The sequence below is a fragment of the Chlamydomonas reinhardtii genome, chromosome 5 (genome assembly GCF_000002595.2).
Source record: "Chlamydomonas reinhardtii strain CC-503 cw92 mt+ chromosome 5, whole genome shotgun sequence".
Classification (NCBI taxonomy): Eukaryota; Viridiplantae; Chlorophyta; class Chlorophyceae; order Chlamydomonadales; family Chlamydomonadaceae; genus Chlamydomonas; species Chlamydomonas reinhardtii.
The window spans coordinates 2,780,550-2,797,973 of NC_057008.1; the positions used below are offsets into that span (position 1 = coordinate 2,780,550).

Consider the following 17,424-nt stretch of genomic DNA (forward strand, 5'->3'; position numbering starts at 1 on the left):
GAAAAACCAACCCCAGCACACTTCGTGCTCCTTTTCCTACACATATAGTCCACCCCGATGCTGCGCACATAGCTCCGATCAATTGCCTGGCTTTCATCCATTGCCATCCCTTTGCACTGCGACCACCGCCTAGGTTACTCGCTTGCCAAACGATGCAGTGTTTAGGACGCGCAACGCGCTCGCTAGCGCTTCCAGCGCGTGGTCGGGGGCCAGTCCTCCGACGGGTGGTTGCGGTCGCGCGAGCCAAACCCGAGAAGAGCACCGACCAAGCGCTGCAGGGCGGGCTAGATCCCTATCTTGAAGTAGCAGTGCCAAAGGACCAACGGCCTGTGAACCAGCTGGCGGAGCTGAAGGCGGACCCGCTCTACTCCTGGTGAGCACGCAGGGCGCGTGGCGCAGGCGATGCGCCCGCTTGTGAGCGCGTGGTGACGCGCGCACGCGCGCAACCCCTCTGGGAGCTTTCTCTCCCGGAATCCAATTCCTTCTGATGGGGTTGTGACTGTCGTATGGGGGCTATAGGGCCGCGCGTTGCGGCAACGGCTTCAGACAGCGTCAGGGCGGGGCCGGGGCTGGCGTATGTGCAGGGCTTGGCGCGGGGGCCAGTGTGGGGCCGCCGTCAGCATCTCGGCTGCCGTAACAGTGGTCAGGATCTTGTGTGACCAGCGCACAAGCTCTTAAAACCTCTCTTTCAGAAGTCCCTTGGTTAGGCTTTCCAGTGCACTCTCGCCGAGGTCAGGTTTTAGGCAGCCAGGCGGCCGTGGTTTCATGGGCGGGGCGTTCGAGGGTGGCAGTGCAGGACAACGCTTCAGCTGTTGTGCCCAGCCCCCACGCAGCTGCCATGCAGCATGCACACCTGTATGAAACTGTTTACAGGGCGGCATGCCAAACCTACTGACCGGGATGATGGGCTGTGACCGTTGACCCCAAACCAACCTCCACCCACACCGACGTCCACCGCTCCTCCTCCTCGCCTCCACCTCAGATGTCGCCCTCCTCCTCCCCCACCTCCTCCCACTCCATACCTCCATATCCGTACGCCCACCATTCACCTTCCCTAGCACCCCTAGCACCGACACGTCCTTTCCCAACCTCTCTCGCCTGCACGCCCACAGGGGCGCGCTGGAGCAGGGTGACTACGTTAAGCGGCTGGCGGGTGTGTGGTCGTTCTTCTTCGCCTTCATTGGGGGGCCCATCGCCTACCAGACCTTCGAGCCAGTGGACCAGGCGCGTGGGCGTGGCGCGGAGGGCGTCAGGGGGCTGGGGGGCTGGAGGAGGGCCGGCGGCTGGAGGAGGGCGTCAGGGGGCTGGGGGGCGGGAGGAGGGCTGGGGGGCTGGAGGAGGGCTGGCGGCTGGAGGAGGGCTGGAGGAGGGCTGGGGGCTTGGGGGCTGGAGGAGGGCGTCAGGGGGCTGGGGGGCTGGAGGAGGGCTGGGGGGCTGGAGGAGGGCTGGCGGCTGGGGGGGCTGGAGGAGGGCCGGCGGCTGGAGGAGGGCGTCAGGGGGCTGGGGGGCTGGAGGAGGGCTGGCGGCTGGAGGAGGACTGGAGGAGGGCTGGGGGGTTGGGGGCTGGGGGGTTGGGGGTTGGGGGCTGGGGGCTGCAGGGCTACGGAGCGGAGGTGCCTGGGAACAGGGTCGAAGCCTAGGCCGTTGTGGCCACGAAGACTGTTAGGTGTGGAGCTGTGGTCGGCCGATGGGTGGCATGGGACCGGACGGGGCAGGCGCTTCAGCGTACAGCGCTTGACCGTAGTCGAAGATAAGGCGGGTGTTGAATTTGGGAAAACGTACGCGGGCTTGGGTTAGGGCGAAAACACTGCTGTGGGGCATTGGTCTGATAGTCACGGTAGAGGGTCGTTGCAGGCGCACCCATCAGACTCGTCATACACAACTCCCGGGGCCGCCTTCAAGCTGCCTGTGCCTTCGCCCGTGGGCACCAGCGTGGAAACTTTGTGCACGCCTAATCAAGTTCCCTTCCCCCGTTCCCTGCTTCCTTCTCTCAACCTCTCACAGCCCCTGGAGTGGTTCCTGTCCGGCACCACCGGCGCGCTGGTGGTGGTGGCGGTGGTGGTGATCCGCATCTACCTGGGCTGGAGCTACGTGGGCGACCGCCTGTTGTCCGCGGCTGTGCCCTACGAGGAGACCGGCTGGTGAGGGGGCGTCAGGGGGTGAATGGGAGAGGGAGGGAGGGAGGGCGGAGGGTCCATGGGGATGGAAGGGGAAGGGTTCATGGGAACGGGGGTTGGGAGGGTGCATAGGTTTGGGGCCCATGGAAGTGCCGTTCTCGCCGGCGTGATTGCGACCGTCCGGAATTGTCTCAAACCGGAATGGCTGCCGCTCCACATCGTCGGCCAAACACACGGCATGCATTGGACCAACACTTCTCCTTCGCCATGACACTTAACTTGCATCTCTCCCAACACCTTCACAGGTATGATGGTGAGATGTTTGTGAAGCCGCCCGAGGTGCTGATGCGCGACCGCCTACTGGGCACGTACGAGGTGAGGCGGGGCGGAGGAGGCCTGGAAGGAGGGGATGAAGGAAGCAGGAGGAGAGGAGGGGATGAAAGAAAGAGGCGAGGAGGTGAATTGGGACCCCAGGTGTGAGGTTCTGTGTGGGACACGGTAGCGTCAAGTGGAATTACGGTAGTGGGTGTGTGGGCTTTGGAGAAATCAGAGCTGGCGGTTGCGTGGAGTGGAAAGGGGTGACCTCTTACGACACGCGCATCCTCCTCCCCCACCCTCCCCCGCCCTCCCTCACCCGCCCCCACCTCCCACAGCTCCCACACCTCCCACACCCTCCTCCTCCACCCCACCCCTTCCCGTGACTAATCATGAATGTAACCCTTACTTCACCCACCCAACCTGCCCCAGGTGAAGCCGGTGCTGTCCAAGCTGCGCTCCACGCTGGTGGGCTCGGCGGGCGTGCTGCTGGCCACGGCCGTGCTGCTGTTCGGGCTCATCAAGGCTGGCAGCGACGCCGACGGCATGTACGGTGAGTGACGCCCCTGAGCGCTGTGAAACCCCATGGTGTGTGTTTGGGAGCGGGAGGAAGGGAACAGGGCAGGACAGTGTGTGCAATGCGATGCGTTGCGATGCGACGCTGGATTGGGTATGTATGTGTGAAGTACGTTTGGGGTAGGTGGCGGTGGTTGTATGGCTGTGCGAAGGTCTTAGACATGGCCTCGCCATTACGTGTGGCGCGGCTCAAAGCTGCAGGCGCAGGCGACCCGCTGCATTGGGGTCGTCGCGGGCCTTTTCATCCTGCCTAGGACCACAGCTCCTCCGCTTTCTCGGGCTGGCTTTGGGTCACGGGCTGTGGAGCTGGCGCCTGCACCGTACCCTCAACCGGGGCGCGCTTACTCCTCCGGCCCGGCCTACTCCTGAGACCCTACCCCGCACCTCTTCCTCCCCCTCTGTGCCCTCTACAGGCCGCGGCGCCGCGCGTGTGCCGCGCCAGATCTTGACTGACGGCGTGCTCTACTCCAGCCGCGTGACAGACCTGTCCCAGTTGGCCACTGATGACGACGCAGCGGCGGCGGAGGCGGAGGCGCAGGGCGGCGTGCCAGGGTACTGCGGGGACCGGGCGCTTCGGGCGTACGCGGGCGGGCAGTACTGCCAGAAGTTTGACCGTTGAGGCGTTGACCCAGGGAGGGGTGCTCGGATGGATGGGGTAGCTGGGTTGCTGGGCGTGGGGGCTGGGGACTGGGTTAGCTGAGGGAGGGGCCTGGGGTGGCGAGGTTGCGTGGTGGGGTGCCGCGGCGCGTGGAGGAGTGGTTTGCGTGTGGGCGGCAATGCAGGGCCGGGGTGACGCGGCGGGGCAGCTGTGCTATGGATTATGAAACATGCAGAGGGAAGCATGGAGTATGTGTGAGGCCGAAGAATGCTGTTGTGTGTTGATGGGTTCAGGTGGGCTCTGGCTGGGGAAAGGTGTGAGGCAGAGCCGGGGCGCCCCGTCTATCGTATGTCGGCTGTTGGACGGCGTTTCGCCCCAGTTGTTGGGTTGGCAGGTGCTGCCAGTATTAGCCAACGATACCTGGAATTCTGGGACCGGAAGCTGAGATGCGTGCCTGGTGCGTGTGGCTGTGCCGCAGGGACTACGGAGCCGGCTGCGTGCTGACAGCCGCTCCCCCGGTCATGGAGTAGCATTAGCATGAGATTGCGGAAGCAACATGGCGTCAGCAGCAAGGTGGTGCACTGGTGGCTGTAGCATTTGAGCTAGTGTTCGTTGATGGTGGATAAGATACTGGAGTTTGAGGATGTGAGACGAGGGGCTCTCGGGAGTGGAGGGGTCACGCCACTGACGTGGATGAGCAACACATGTGGCGACCGTGCCTGAATGAAAGCGCTGCCAATCTACGGTACATACAGCTTTTACACGTATGCACCTAAAGACTCTGAGATACTTCGTTGTCTATTTACATCATCATCACGTCAAGCCTGGGGTCAGGAAAGAATCGCGCACAAAACAAACATGGCTTCTGTCGAGGACCTTAAGGACGGTGAGCTGCTGCCTCAGGAACTGCTGGGAGCTCAGTATGATTCTTTCATCGAGCTCAACACAGAGTTGTGTCCTTTGCAGCTCTGCGCGAGAACTTGGACCGCAGCGGCAAGCTGCGCCAGCTGAAGGCCCAGCTCAGGGCGGACGTATATAACGCTCTGCACAACGCAAACGAGGTAGAGCGTACCCGCCGATATGCACTGCAAGGGTTCAGCTGTCGCGCATGGGCACCGACAGGCAGACCGACAGGTGCCGCACTCACGCAGGCGGACCAAAAGGCATTGCCTCAAGTCTCAAACGAGAACCTGCTTATAAATGAGCTCATACGAGAATACCTGGTGCGTTGGGGCCCCAAGGGGAATGCTGTGCGCGAAGTCGCGAGACATTGCTCCACGCCGTTCGTGTCCCACCCGGCACAGGTGTACAATGCCTACCGCGGCACCGTGTCTGTGTTCCTACCAGGTGAGTCACTGGTAGGGCAAGTGGTCACGGTACCCAACGCGGGTCAAGAGGAGGTGTAAGGTGGAACTGCAGAGTGCGTTTGGGGGCAGACGCCAGACTCTGGCACAGTTGGTATGGCCTACCGAATGCCACTTCCCGGCAACCAAACAGAGCCCGCTAGTCCCATCTTATGAGCCTAACCCTGAAACTTGCTGCAACTTGCGCTGGGTCCTGCATTTGCAGAGTCTGGGCAACCGGCCGTGCGCCCCTTCGATCGCGCCTTCCTGGCCTCACACCTCAACGTGCCTGAGGGGCCCAACTCCGCCCAGCTGTGAGTGCGCTCTTGGGGAAAGCATCCGTGGACATTCTTGCATGGCTGTATGCATGAACAGGCAGCTGCCGGGGTGCATTTATTTATTGTACACATTGACGTCGGGCCGCCTATGCCGTGCCTGTGCTCCCACAGGCCGCTTCTGTACTCGCTGGTCGAGCTGGCGGCGAAGGGGCGAACACAGCCACCCCAGGCAAAGACGCACCAGTGAGGGCGTGCTTCAAGCGCGTGCAGATTGCTTCAATCATGTAGCTGCTAGGTGTTACTGTGTGCGCAAGTGACTCGGACTGTGAACGGGGCCCATGTGCAAAAGCAGGATGAACGCAAGGGCGCGAGTGTTCCGGTGCAGCGCCCCTTCACAGCTGCACCGTACGAAAGCGGTGTGTACACATATGTGTACAGTGCAATACGAGCGCGTGAGAGGGCACTTGGAGGCTTGCAGAGCAGGAGCACAGACAAGCATGTATGGGTGGTGTGGTGGTCAGGACTCAGGAGCACACAGCGGCCAGACGGAACAAATGCGGGGGTTGCAAAACACCGTCCGTACCTCAGCTAGACTGGGGTGGCATCGGCACAATATTGGATTGACCTAGTATGCATGCACACACTGAGGTTTTAAGGAGAACTATCAACGTGTGCCAGGATGCCCAGGAAGGGCAGGGAGAGGGCCGATCGCGTGGTCCCACCAACTGACTGGGGGATTTAACTGGTGGAGCCGCGCTGGACGCAGGGGTGTGGAGTCACACATCCATGCAGTGGCTCAATGGCTCTGCAACGATATTGACGTGTGGATTATTATATAAAAGCACGGTAGGTACGGCCAGCGGAGGCATTCACGGTTCCCAGGCGCAGAAGTACCGAAGTGCACAGTTAGGGTCTGGGCTAAGCAGCTGGCCGCCGGCGACCTCTTCATGTGCCCTGTCGTGTGCAAAGCCTCTGAGACTGGAAGGCACGTCTGGCAAGTGTAACCGCTGTAACATTGTTGTCATTTGTTGGGAGAGGTACCCAAGGCAGCCCGGGAGCACCGTGATCAATGCCGAAAGTACGAAGCCGAATGGACTCATGCAGCATACGCTGTAGGGTTGGTCACCAAGACTCCTCTGACCGACATAGCGTGTTCTGTCTTGACGACGCGACGTGCATTAAAGGCCCACCGTTTGGGCCCCAGCAAGTACTGTATCCGTTACCTTACATGGCAGCACCAAGGCCCATGTCAAATGGGAGACATGTGCAATTGCCCAGGTGGTCAAGAGCCTCACGCCTCAGGCATCCACATCAATCCAATTAATCGGAGGATCACATGACAGCAGTCTAGTATTGCACACAGTCATGCCAGCGTCTTATGTATCACCTGGTCCTTTATTGGGTTAGCACGCCAGTCTTAAAAGTCAAGACCGCGCTGTCAAGTCCCTAGGACAGACCGCGGCCAGCCTGCTCCTGGCGGCTCCATCCTGCACTCGGCCAGGCTGCCACAGTGCCGCCGCCACCCGCCCCGCAATGAGGCAGACTTCCCCGCTTCCACGTCCACTGTCATGTTGCTCTTCAAGGACCGCATAGCCTATCTGTATGGTCTATACGCCTACCAGCACTCCTCTTCCTGCAAATGAAGAATCACACCCATCCTGGCACCTGCAACACGCGCCTGCAACGCTGCCCCCGCCCCTAACCCCTACCCCTCCCCTCCACCCCCATCCCTGACACTGCATCGCCATCCACCTAGCGTGAGCGGCCCATGCCGCCCATGCCTCCATTGGCGCCCTCCTGCATTGCCTCGTAGTTGCGGCGGCGCATGCTGCGCGCGCGGAGGTTCTGCAGCGCCGCGTCCTGCTGCTCCTGCGTGAGCTTCTGCTTGGTGGCGAAGGGGTGGTTCTGCGGCAGCTCGACATCCTCCAGGCACAGCCGGTGGTTGGCACTGCTTGGGGAGGCGCGGGCGGGAAAGGGCGGCGTAAGACGAAAAGGTGCCGGCACTTGCGGGCTCGTGTACAACGCGTGACGTGTAGTGCTGGCGTGGTGTGCGGACCATGTTGCGGGGCGCGTGTCGCAGGAGTGCAATCGAGGGGCTGTGTGGGCAGTTCGCGTACAACAGGACTTCGTGCTCGCCTGCTGGCAGCCTTGCCCCCATGGCTTACCGCTCCTTGCTGCGACGAGCACGTGCGGCCTCAATTTGCTCGGGTGTCAGGTCGTCAATGCGCACAGTGTTCACATCTGCACCGGAACAAAACGGCACACCATTGTTGGGTGAGGCGGACTTGCGGAGGCGCTCACGTCGTAGGGGCTAGCGCATGGGTGGTCAACGCTGCCAATGCCAGCACCTGATCTATAGGAGCACCGACCAAGTGTACCTTTCATCACATCCTTGAGATGCAAGCTGGCGCTGTACCGGTAGGTGTGGTCATCAAGCCTACGGGGAGGGGACGATGTGGGCGGACGTGGCAGAAAAGCGTGAGCGTGCGAGTTGGCGGAGTTGGGACCCACTGGCTCTGCTGCATCATGTTTCTATCTATGCAGGATCGACATGATCATTGTTGCGAAGGCACATGCAAAACTTTCAGCGCGACGACCTGCACCCTTGACAATTGACTCACCCGTTCTGTCGAAACTTCTTGAATACCATCGCGGCAAGGCCCACAGCGCCCACAGCAAGAGCAATGATTGGAATAGAAGGCCCAGAGCGTTCCTGTGATGCAATAGCGCTAGTGCTGGGCACCGTGGGGTCGATGGCCACCATAGCAGTCCGGTTTGAGCCAGAAGAGCCAGTCACGTCACTGAGCTTGAAGGCGGAGCAAATTGTGATACTGCGTCGCTGAGGCACTGCATATGGCCGCCCTGAGGTTGAGGCAAGCCGCGCGGAAAGGTTGCGTGAAGAAAGAAGGCTCGAGCCAGGTACTTGCGCGGACGCCATGATACTGTAAATGCGATGACCTGTAATTAGCTATGTCTTAGAAGCATCAATGTCAGCGTCGCAGTGGTTGCACCCTTGGTGTTCAATTTGAGGGCGCTGGATCCAAATGCTAGCTTTTGATGCAGGGCGAATTGTGTGTCTGCAAAACTATATGTTTGCAACTGTAATTAATATGCCTTTTCTGGTGTATGGCGTTGTGGGAACCCAACTTGTGACTGTGCCACGCCTCAGGCGTGCTGGACGCGTGAAACAGCTGCCTTGTGCCTCAGGAGCAGTACATAATACCCAGCACATGCAAAACATGCGAACATGCCCAGGCCCTGTACCTGCGTCTGCGGGGACGTCGGGCACGCCGTTCTTCTGTCCTGTGCTCCAGCGCGCCAGCCGGGACTACGAGTCGGCAGCTGGGCGTGCCATGCCAAAGCCCCATGGGCGTGCTATGCCAACGACCCAAAAACATGCACTGGCTCTGGATGAATGGCGCGTGGCGCTACGGCCGTGGACGACGTGGCGTGCACCACGACCCTTGAACCCGTGTCGGCTAACTGCAGTCTACTTGTTCCGTATGACAGGATTGTGGTCATGTTAAGGTGAGAGCGGCAGCACAGATTAGGAGTGGACGCCGAGCGCTCTATCATCTCTTGAGAATACAAGGGATGTCCGCGGCCGGTTCGTGTGTTGCGTTCGTGCGCGCGTTACCCAGCACCAACGCAGGACCAGTGCGTTGGTTGCTCCATTGACACACACGGCCCAAAGCCGCCCGCAATAGAACAATGAGCACCTTGTTACAGAAAGCGGGTGGCACTGCCTAGGTTGCGCGGTAATGTGCGGTGGCCCCTGGGTCGGCACATAGGTCAACGGTTGAAAATTTCCTTTGGTCGCATGCGCCGCATCACTGGTTGCACGTGCCGGATCACTGGTATGAAACCTTGGGTACGGGTGCGACCGGCCTCATTCCTTGCTCTCCGCCACCTGATCTCCACAGGCCGCTGTTTCTGCGGCCATTACACGCACTTGCACGCACATACTCATGGCTGCTGCTGCTGCTGCAACTGCTGCTGCAGCTGCCGTTGCGGCGGCTGGTCTGGCCGCCAGCGGCGGCGCCACACTTGCGGACACGGCCTACCAGCGCACGGTGCGCCGCGTGCTCAATACCACCAACACGCTGCGCGAGCTGGGCGTTGACGGCGACCTGCAGGTAGGTGACACCCCCCGTACGTGCCTGTGGCGCCATGCGTGGGGCACCGCCGGGGTCACTAGGTTAACCAGAGCCACAACCCAAGGGCACAACCTGAGCCGCGTGCCGGGGGGTGCAGGGGAACAGGGGAACAGCGACATGTGGGTTTAGGTGGGCTGGATAGCTGAGTGTGCGCCCTGTGCAGGGCCGTAGCGGTGGTGCGTTAGCAGCGTGCCCCTCAAGCTATGCCTCGCGGGTGGGAACCGATACCATACAGTAGCAGCTGCTGTCCCTCCTGACCGCGCCGCCGCCCGCCGCTGGCCGCGCAGGTGCCCACGCTGGTGATTGCGGGCGACCAGTCCAGCGGCAAGAGCAGTGTGGTGGAGGCCAGTGCCGGCGTGCCCCTGCCGCGCTCCGACGGCACATGCACGAGGTGCCCCACCGAGGTCCGCATGAGGTGCGTGTGGTCCGGGATGCACGGGTGTGTTGACATTCAGCCATACGGGCATCCTTAGCGTTCCGTTGACATTCAGCCATGCGGGCATTCTTAGCATGTCAACAGGGTGGGACTCCGAGGGCTGCTTGGGTGCGTTCACACCGGGTAGCTGTAGACAATCAACGTGTAATGCGTGTAAGCGTGTGGTGTGCATGCATGCATGCATGCGTGCGGCGGTGCAACGCGTCCGGCCTTACGCGCAGCTGGGCTGCCCGGGTTCCAGCGAGCGCAAGCCGACGGGCGCTGAGTGAGTCCCCTGTGCCCCACACTGCAACCCATGCCGCCACAGGACGACCCAGCAGCTACCCGCAGCTACCGGTGTGTGTGGCGGCTCTGCGCTGTCGGCAGCTGCCGCCAGCAGCCCGCCAGGCCCTCACAGCGGCGAGGACGGCGAGGACGACGAGGACGATGAGGACGAAGAGGACGAAGAGGACGACGCTGTGGTGAACAACGCCGCGGGCCTGCCCCCGGGCACCACCCGCGGCGGCGGCGGTGGCAGCAGCGCCTCCGCGTGGCAGTGCCGCATCAAGCTGTGCCGCGAGTTTGACAGGTAGGTGTGCGGAGCGGGTGTGCGGGGAGGATGTGCGGGGTAGGTGGGTGGGGAGGTGTGCAGATAGCAGGTGCTTGCAAGTGCTCCGTGTGCGCATCTGCGCTGTGCTGCACGCTTGCGCATGGCCGGGGCTGCCACGTGACGGTCCTCTACACAACCTGTCCCCCGCTGGTCATGCGTGGGTTCGTTCTCACGCACTGGGACCAGCAGCACGGCACACCAACTCGGCCTTGAACCATCCGCCCCCCTTTGCATGCAGCGACGGCGTGCGCCTGGCCACGAAGCCGCCCGAGCAGCCGTTCTGCGTCGTGAGGGACAAGGCGCACATCGCCACCTGCGTGTTGGCCGCACAGGCTGTGCTGCTCAACCCACGCGCTGTGGAGGACACGCCGGGTGGGGCTGGTGCCTTCGTTCCCCTGCTGTCCAGCGCCCAGCCCGGCCGCCAGCCCGCTGCCGCCGCCAAGCTGCTCGCGCTACGCGATGCCTCCCACTACGAGCTGCCCTTCACGCCCAACAAGGTGCGTGCGCGGGATGCCGTTATGGTGGTAATTCCATGTTGTGTCAATGGTGAGACGCCTTCAGCTAGCCAGCAGTCATGTGCCGTACTCCTGTTGCCTATTGCCACCACAGAACGTGCGTTTTGCCGAACACTAGATACAGTTCTTTCATTGTACCAGTCTTTTGCTTAGCAAGCGCTCTTCCTCAGACGCTCGGACACAGGCACATACCAGCCGCGGTTCTGCGTGGTGCCTTCCCTCTTGCCCCTACCCCCTGCTGGGGCTTTGTAGCACCCCCCCCCTCCCCCCCCCCCCACACACACACACGCACACATACACACACACAGGTGGTGCTCCTCCGCAGTCTGCAGTCTACGTCTTCTCGAGTTATTTAACATGCATGGAACCCCCCCCCCCACACACACACACATACGCACACAGGTGGTGCTGGAGATCGACGGCGCCGAGGCGGACCTGACCATCATCGATCTGCCAGGCATCATACACAGCCACGAGGTGATGCGGAGTTGGCGGGGGCGGGGCTTGTAAACACCAGCTCCAAATAAACCAAACCAAGTTAAACCGAGCGGAGCACAGGTAGAGGCGTTAGTTGCAAGTGATGATGCTTATGGGATGGGGGCGGGTCGGGTGCACGCCCGCAACCTGAGCAAGAGCAGCATAGGATGGGGCCAAGCACGCACTCCGGACATCCTGACGTACGTCACAGAAATGCCTAAGAACTGCTGGCGCGGCGGTCACTAGTAGAACCCGCAACCAAATGTGCCCAATGCCACGGAATATACGTTACGCCTTACAACAACAGGACCCGAGGCTCATCGAGCTGGTCAAGGACATGGTCAAAGCCAACCTGGCGCCGGAGCACCACATCATCGCAATGGCGCTGCCTGCCGGGCAGGACGCCGAGACGCAGGTAGGGTAGTGCGCCCGGCGTGCGGAAACTTCCGGCCGCGGCCCGCAGCCCGCCTGGGTTTAAATGTTGGGGGCCCTGCTGCTTACAGCAGGGTGCGGACCAGCAGGGATAAGCACTTCTGACCCCCTCAACCCCTGATTACGGAACCCTGATTTCGGTACACAGAACGTCAGAACCACTCTGTAAGCCTCGCCGCGATCGCCCAAGTTGCTGGTGCTGCTGCTGTTTGCCGGCGCTGACTTCCCCACCTTGCAGGCGATTCGCCTCATGACTCGCGAGGTGGACCCGGACGGCAGGCGCAGCATTGGCATCATCACAAAGCCCGACAGGGTGCCGGAGCACGAGGCTGGAGAGACCCTCAAGCTGATTCGGCTGGTGGGGGCATGCGGCGCACCGCCTGCGGGAGCTGGCGCAGCAGGTGCGGCCTGTGCTCATGTTTGCTCCCTCCAAGTGCTGTCAGCACTCACACACATGCATGTACAGGCTAGTCAGCGGCCTATCCCACATATGCTACGTGTGTATCCTGTGTACCTCAAAGTTCCCGGTACGTGCTGCAACCCAACGGTGCAACCCCTGTGGCGGCACCCACCCACCCACTACGAACCCGTCATGCATGCAGGAGGCTCGGCGCGGGTGGCGCACCCCCAGCACCCCCTGGGCCACTACGTTGTCAAGAACCCCAGCCAGGACGGCCTCGCGATGAACATCACCTTTGAGCAGGCGCGGGCCGACGAGGCCGCGTACTTCGCCGGGCACAAACACTGGGCGGCCGCGCTGCGACGGCAGCCCGAGCTACAGCGGAGGATGGGCGCCGCCGCGCTGCGCCGCGGCCTCAGCGGCCTGCTGGTGGAGCTGGTCATCGCGCAGCTGCCTGAGATGCGGCGCAGCTGCCGGGAGCTGCAGGCGGCGGTGCAGGAGGAGCTGGGCGCCATGCCGCAACCCATCCAGGACGCGCCGCGGGTGCGTGTGCGCGCGCGCGCAATTATTATGTATGCCAGCGTTCTTGTGTACGTGTGTGCGTGAGCCCGCCGCCGCGCGCTCGGGCCTCGCTTCCTGCCACAGTTCGTGTTGCCGCTCGGTAGATTGCGCAATCTATCGTGTGCTTGCCGTGCCGCCACGCACGCCCTCACACACCACGCCCGGTGGTGTGTGCTTTCCTCCCATCTGGGCATTCCGTCCGTGTCCATCCCACCCCGCCCGCAGGAGTTGGACCGGATGCTGACACGCGTGGCGGCCGCACTGCGCTGCCACACACGCGCAGACGACGACTGCACCTTCTACCAGCGCACCCAGGCCATGTACGACGACTACTGCGAGCGCGTCATGCGCTGCCTGCCCGCCTTCCTGGTGGGGACCACACTCATCGGGTGAGAGGCGTGGGTGGTTACGAAAACGAAAACCAAGCTCTAAGAAGTGCGCTGGTGGGCGGTGCGGCACGGCGGTGCGGGCTGCGAAGCGCTGATATGGATGCGGGTTCTGGCGAGTTGTGATGCAGCGGCTTGCGTGTAAAGGCCGGCGCAGCTAGCCTTCGATCTAGCAATGCTGTGTGGTACGGGTGGTCCACTCCGTGTGCATTTGCCATCGCCATCCTACCCAGCGAGCATCACCTCTTGCCCTATGTTGCCCGCGCGCTCGCTGCCTCCCATTGCTCGACGGCTTGGAACTTGAGTGCATGCCCCCACCCGACACGCACACAGCACGCTGGACGCGTCTGGCAAGGGCCCAGACGCGGCCGCCGCCGCCGCCGCGGCCGGTGGCGGCGACAGCGACGCACAGCTGCAGCAGGTGTGGGAGGGCGGCGCTCTGGATGTGTCGGCCCTGGCGGCGGCGCTGGGCGCCCCCGCCGTCACCACAGAGGCCGAGGCGGCGGCGTTTCTCTATAGCGACGAGGTCCAGCAGCTGCTAACCGACCACCTGCTTCCACAGACGTGAGTAGTTCAGGGAGTTCCGCATTTTGCTTTGCCTCAACTGCAGGGGCACTGGATGTTGGGAATCGGGGCCTGAGGGTACGCTGCCAGCGGCGTGCGAACCCCACCTGCGACATGCCGTTCCGGACGCGTGCAGGTTCATGACCCTCGCCGAGGTGGTGGAGCTGCGCCAGCGCCACCTAGGCCGCGAGCTGCCCGGCTTCAGCCCCTACAGGTGTGTGCCATCGACGGGTCTATGTTGCTAGAACTGAGGGGCTGCGAACATTTCACTTCCTGTCATATTGTCTCCCTCATGCGCGTATGGGAGCGCTGTCGGCCCTCGTGTGCAGCAGGGCCGTGGCAAGTTCGCGCTGCATGCCCGTCGCAATGGCAACGCGCTCGCTCCCTCGTACACTATCTGTTCCCTGCTGATGTTACTTGGTGGGCTCGGGCATATGCCCCCACTCCACCCCACCCCACCAGGGCCATGGAGTGCCTGCTCCAGCGCTTCAAGGGCCAGTGGCGCGGCCCGGCCCTGGCCTGCTTGGGCAACGTGGCGGCGGCCGCCCACGACCTGACAGACCAGGTGGTGGCGGTGGAGTTCCGTGACTTCCCCGCCGGCAGCCGCGCCGTGACGTGAGTGTGGCTGTGTATGGAGCCCGTGGCGTGAGCGTGGTTGTGTATGGAGCCCGTGGCGGGAGTGTGGTTGTGTCTGAAGCCTGAGTGCTGGCTGAGTGCTGGTTGAGGGCTGGCCGAGTTCTGGCTGAGGGCTGGCTGAGGGCTGGCTGAGTGCTGGCCGAGAGCGGGTGGGCCGAATGCTGCTGCGTGTGGAATTGTGGACTTGCTAGGAACGCGCTCGCAGCTAGGGCCGGTGCTCACAGGCCCTGCACTGACACGCTTCGCGGCCACACCTGCCGCTGCCCGCTCTTGCTGTTGGATTGCCTGCTGCTCATGGTGTCTCTCTCCGCTCGACCTCACGCCAACAGCGATGCGCTGTGGCGACGTGTGGAGGGCCTGTCGGACGCGACGGCGGAGTTCATTGAGAAGCAGCTGCGCATGGAGGATAGGGACGTGTACCCGGGCGACAAGGCGCAGCTGCAGGAGTTGCAAGCCGACTTCCTGGCCCGCATGAAGCGCGCCTACCTGCGGCCCAACGCACTGAGCGACGAGCAGCGGCAGCAAGTGAGTCTGGTGAACGTTGGTGGGCGGTCAGATCAGGTCGGGTCGGGTCAGGTTGGCAGTCAAGCGTTGACAGCTTAGACCCACTGTCAGGGATCTCGGACGGTGGTACTGTGAACTCTTAACGGGATGGCTCACGGAACTGCGCGCGATGGTTGTTGTGCCGCGGACCGGTACCATACGCACCACTGCCGCCGCCGTATCTGTTACATGACATCCTCCCGCCAGATCGAAATAAAACTGGCGGAGCTGGCGACCTACGGCGTCAAGTTTGCCAGTTTCGATGCCGCCTTCCTGGCCCAGCCCACGCCGGTGGATGACGAGCTGCACATGGCCGCCTCCTGCCTCGCCTACTTCAAGGTCAGCAGCGGCGGTGTAGGCGGTGCGATCCTGGTGCGGAACGCACAAACGCCGCGGCTGAATGCCTATGCAGGCGTGTGCTGTTTTCCTTCTTGGGAATGCCCAGTAAGTTTACCCTTCCTGATCTTGACCTTCCACCATCCCAGTGCGAGTTTGTCTTACGCGCACACACGCAAACACGCGCACAGGTCGCCTTCGGCCGCGTCCGGGCCTCTGTGCCCATGCCCATCCGCGACACGCTCCTGGACCGCCTGGGTGACCCGTATGAGGTGGCGGCGGCGGTGCAGGCGGCGGGGCAGGACATTGTGGCAGGTGCGCCGGGTGGCGGGGTGGGTTGCCCTCCTGCTGGGCAACATGGGCTTTGGGAAGGAAGGCATAAGCAATGATGAACGCGCCAGCTTGTGCAAGGGTGTGCGGGCAGGCGTGGGAAGGGCGCTTTGCACCTCCGTGGGGAGGTGTTCCCAAGGCACTCAACTCATCGCCTCCACCTTCGTCACCAACTGCCTGCTCCACAGCTGCCCCCCGGCTGCTGGCGGAGCACCCGCACCTGGCGGCCCGGCGGCTGTGGTGCGCCGAGCGGCAGCAGCGGCTGCGAGAGGCGCTGGAGGCACTGCACAGCCCCGCGGCAGGGGTGCCCCTGCACCCGTAATGGGCGGGCTACGGTCGGCCCTGGCATATGCAGGACGCGGCATGCGCTGCAGTGGCTCCACAGCTGTTTTGAGATTCGGGTGTTTGGGATTCGTGCCGCGGGCAGCGGCGTCGTGGGAGAGCGCAACGGCAGTGCTGCGGCGGTGGCCCCCCACAGGCCACGGCTGCCGTCGTCGCCATTGCTAACGTTGGACGCGTGCTGCCCCCCGCCGGCGTCACCCCCGCGGCTGCACCATCAGCTGCGCCATCGCATCAGGCGACGAGACAGCACTGGCGTGGGCTTGGGCGTTTGACATTGGGGCAGCGGGCTGGCCGCTGCCGCTGCTCACATTCCCGGGGACTGCGAGGTAGCTCAAGGCAGCGGATAGGTGCAGTTGTGGCTGCGACGATGCTTGTCCCAAGCAGCCGCGGCAGGGGCTATGGTTGCAGACGCCATATCACAGTGCTTTTCTAAGCGCCTCAAGTCCTGTGTTATGAGTTTGAGGTTTGCACAGCACCGAGCCCCGACCACAAAGCGTTTCCCCGGCTGTCCCGTGAAAGGCGCTAGGCACGAGCGGCGGTGCGTGTGCCTGAGAGCTTTACCCCGTATCCAGCCCAGGGCATAAGGTGTTCCCGCGGCTGTCCCTGATAAGGCGTTGGGCGTGAGCGGCGATGCGTGTGCCTGAGAGCTTTACCCCGTATCCAGCCCAGGGCACGAGGCGTTCCCCCGGCTTTCCTTCATACGGCGTTGGGCGTGAGCGGCGGTGCGTGTGCCTGAGTAAGCACTGCATGAGTAGCGTGTCTGCAGCTGAACATGGGGGGAAAGGTACCTTGCGTCTTACCCTCTGATATGCCTGGTTTTGTGGTTTGGTTCCTGACCGAATCGTCCTGAACACTATGCAGGCTTACGAAGGGCAGCACGGGTGTGGCTAGATGTGGACTGGAGCGCTGGCACCGGCAGCATGCGGAGTCTGCGGTAGCACTGTGCAGCAGGTCGGACGTTGTGGTTGAGGTCGTTGTGTGTTTGGCAAGACTTAGTATGGGTACCACCTGTACCGCTTATGCCTTGGCGGGTGGCGTTTGGTTGTTCCGCGGAAATGGCTACATGCACATCTGTGGCTAGCTATGGACTGGAGTGCCGGCACCGGCAGCATGCAGAGTCTGCGGTAGCACTGTGCAGCAGGTCGGACGTTGTGGTTGTCGTGTTTGGCAAGACTTTAGTATGGGCACACCTCTGCGATGCCGCTTATGCCTTGGCGGGTGGCATTTGGTTGTTCCGCGGAAGTGGCTACATACGCATCTGTATTCAATGTTACGGTAGGGCACGTTCGGTGAGCGAGGAGGTCGATGGGTGACAGGGCATGTGGAGCGGGCAGACTTCCTTTCCAGGGTGTGCGATGGCGGACTAAAAGCCTAAGGAGAGGCTGGTGTGTGATGGGACAGTGTCAAGGCAGGTTGGTAAAGTCCCGTAGGGTGCAGCTGATTCCCAGAACCCAGCAGATGACAAACAATTTGCAACTAACGGAGAACAAGGA

General features: G+C 62.5%; 4 protein-coding genes across 5 annotated transcripts; 3 read left to right on the forward strand and 1 right to left on the reverse strand.

The window, feature by feature from the left end:
• The first annotated feature begins 50 nt into the window (after positions 1-50).
• CHLRE_05g237050v5 (uncharacterized protein) lies at positions 51-4,382 on the forward strand. Its single transcript, XM_043062283.1, has 6 exons — positions 51-373; positions 1,113-1,224; positions 2,005-2,141; positions 2,423-2,492; positions 2,865-2,985; positions 3,422-4,382. Exons 1-6 carry the CDS (start codon positions 153-155, stop codon positions 3,625-3,627), a joined length of 867 nt encoding a protein of 288 aa, XP_042924847.1. The 5' UTR covers positions 51-152; the 3' UTR covers positions 3,628-4,382.
• Positions 4,383-4,430: 48 nt separating this feature from the next.
• Positions 4,431-6,255, forward strand: CHLRE_05g237100v5 (uncharacterized protein). The gene is made up of 6 exons (XM_001697745.2): positions 4,431-4,492; positions 4,573-4,667; positions 4,758-4,829; positions 4,911-4,953; positions 5,176-5,263; positions 5,399-6,255. The coding sequence occupies exons 1-6, from the start codon at positions 4,465-4,467 to the stop codon at positions 5,472-5,474; spliced, it is 402 nt and encodes a 133-aa protein (XP_001697797.1). The 5' UTR covers positions 4,431-4,464; the 3' UTR covers positions 5,475-6,255.
• Positions 6,256-6,439: 184 nt separating this feature from the next.
• On the reverse strand, positions 6,440-8,340 carry CHLRE_05g237150v5 (uncharacterized protein). Its single transcript, XM_001697685.2, has 4 exons — positions 7,849-8,340; positions 7,606-7,664; positions 7,393-7,468; positions 6,440-7,175 (listed from the first exon to the last, which is right to left on the reverse strand). Exons 1-4 carry the CDS (start codon positions 7,875-7,877, stop codon positions 6,980-6,982), a joined length of 360 nt encoding a protein of 119 aa, XP_001697737.2. The 5' UTR covers positions 7,878-8,340; the 3' UTR covers positions 6,440-6,979.
• A 150-nt stretch (positions 8,341-8,490) lies between these two features.
• CHLRE_05g237200v5 (uncharacterized protein) lies at positions 8,491-17,422 on the forward strand. 2 transcript variants are annotated; one of them, XM_043062284.1, is made up of 17 exons: positions 8,491-8,834; positions 9,230-9,363; positions 9,672-9,799; positions 10,128-10,388; positions 10,648-10,906; positions 11,327-11,401; positions 11,709-11,816; positions 12,072-12,234; positions 12,436-12,776; positions 13,020-13,183; positions 13,514-13,744; positions 13,881-13,958; positions 14,207-14,359; positions 14,710-14,905; positions 15,131-15,295; positions 15,451-15,574; positions 15,778-17,422. In XM_043062284.1, the coding sequence occupies exons 1-17, from the start codon at positions 8,822-8,824 to the stop codon at positions 15,909-15,911; spliced, it is 2,727 nt and encodes a 908-aa protein (XP_042924849.1). In that variant the 5' UTR covers positions 8,491-8,821; the 3' UTR covers positions 15,912-17,422. The 2 variants fall into 2 exon arrangements, with proteins under 2 accessions (XP_042924849.1, XP_042924848.1); XM_043062285.1 differs by having other exon boundaries at positions 15,131-15,262.
• Positions 17,423-17,424: the final 2 nt, after the last annotated feature.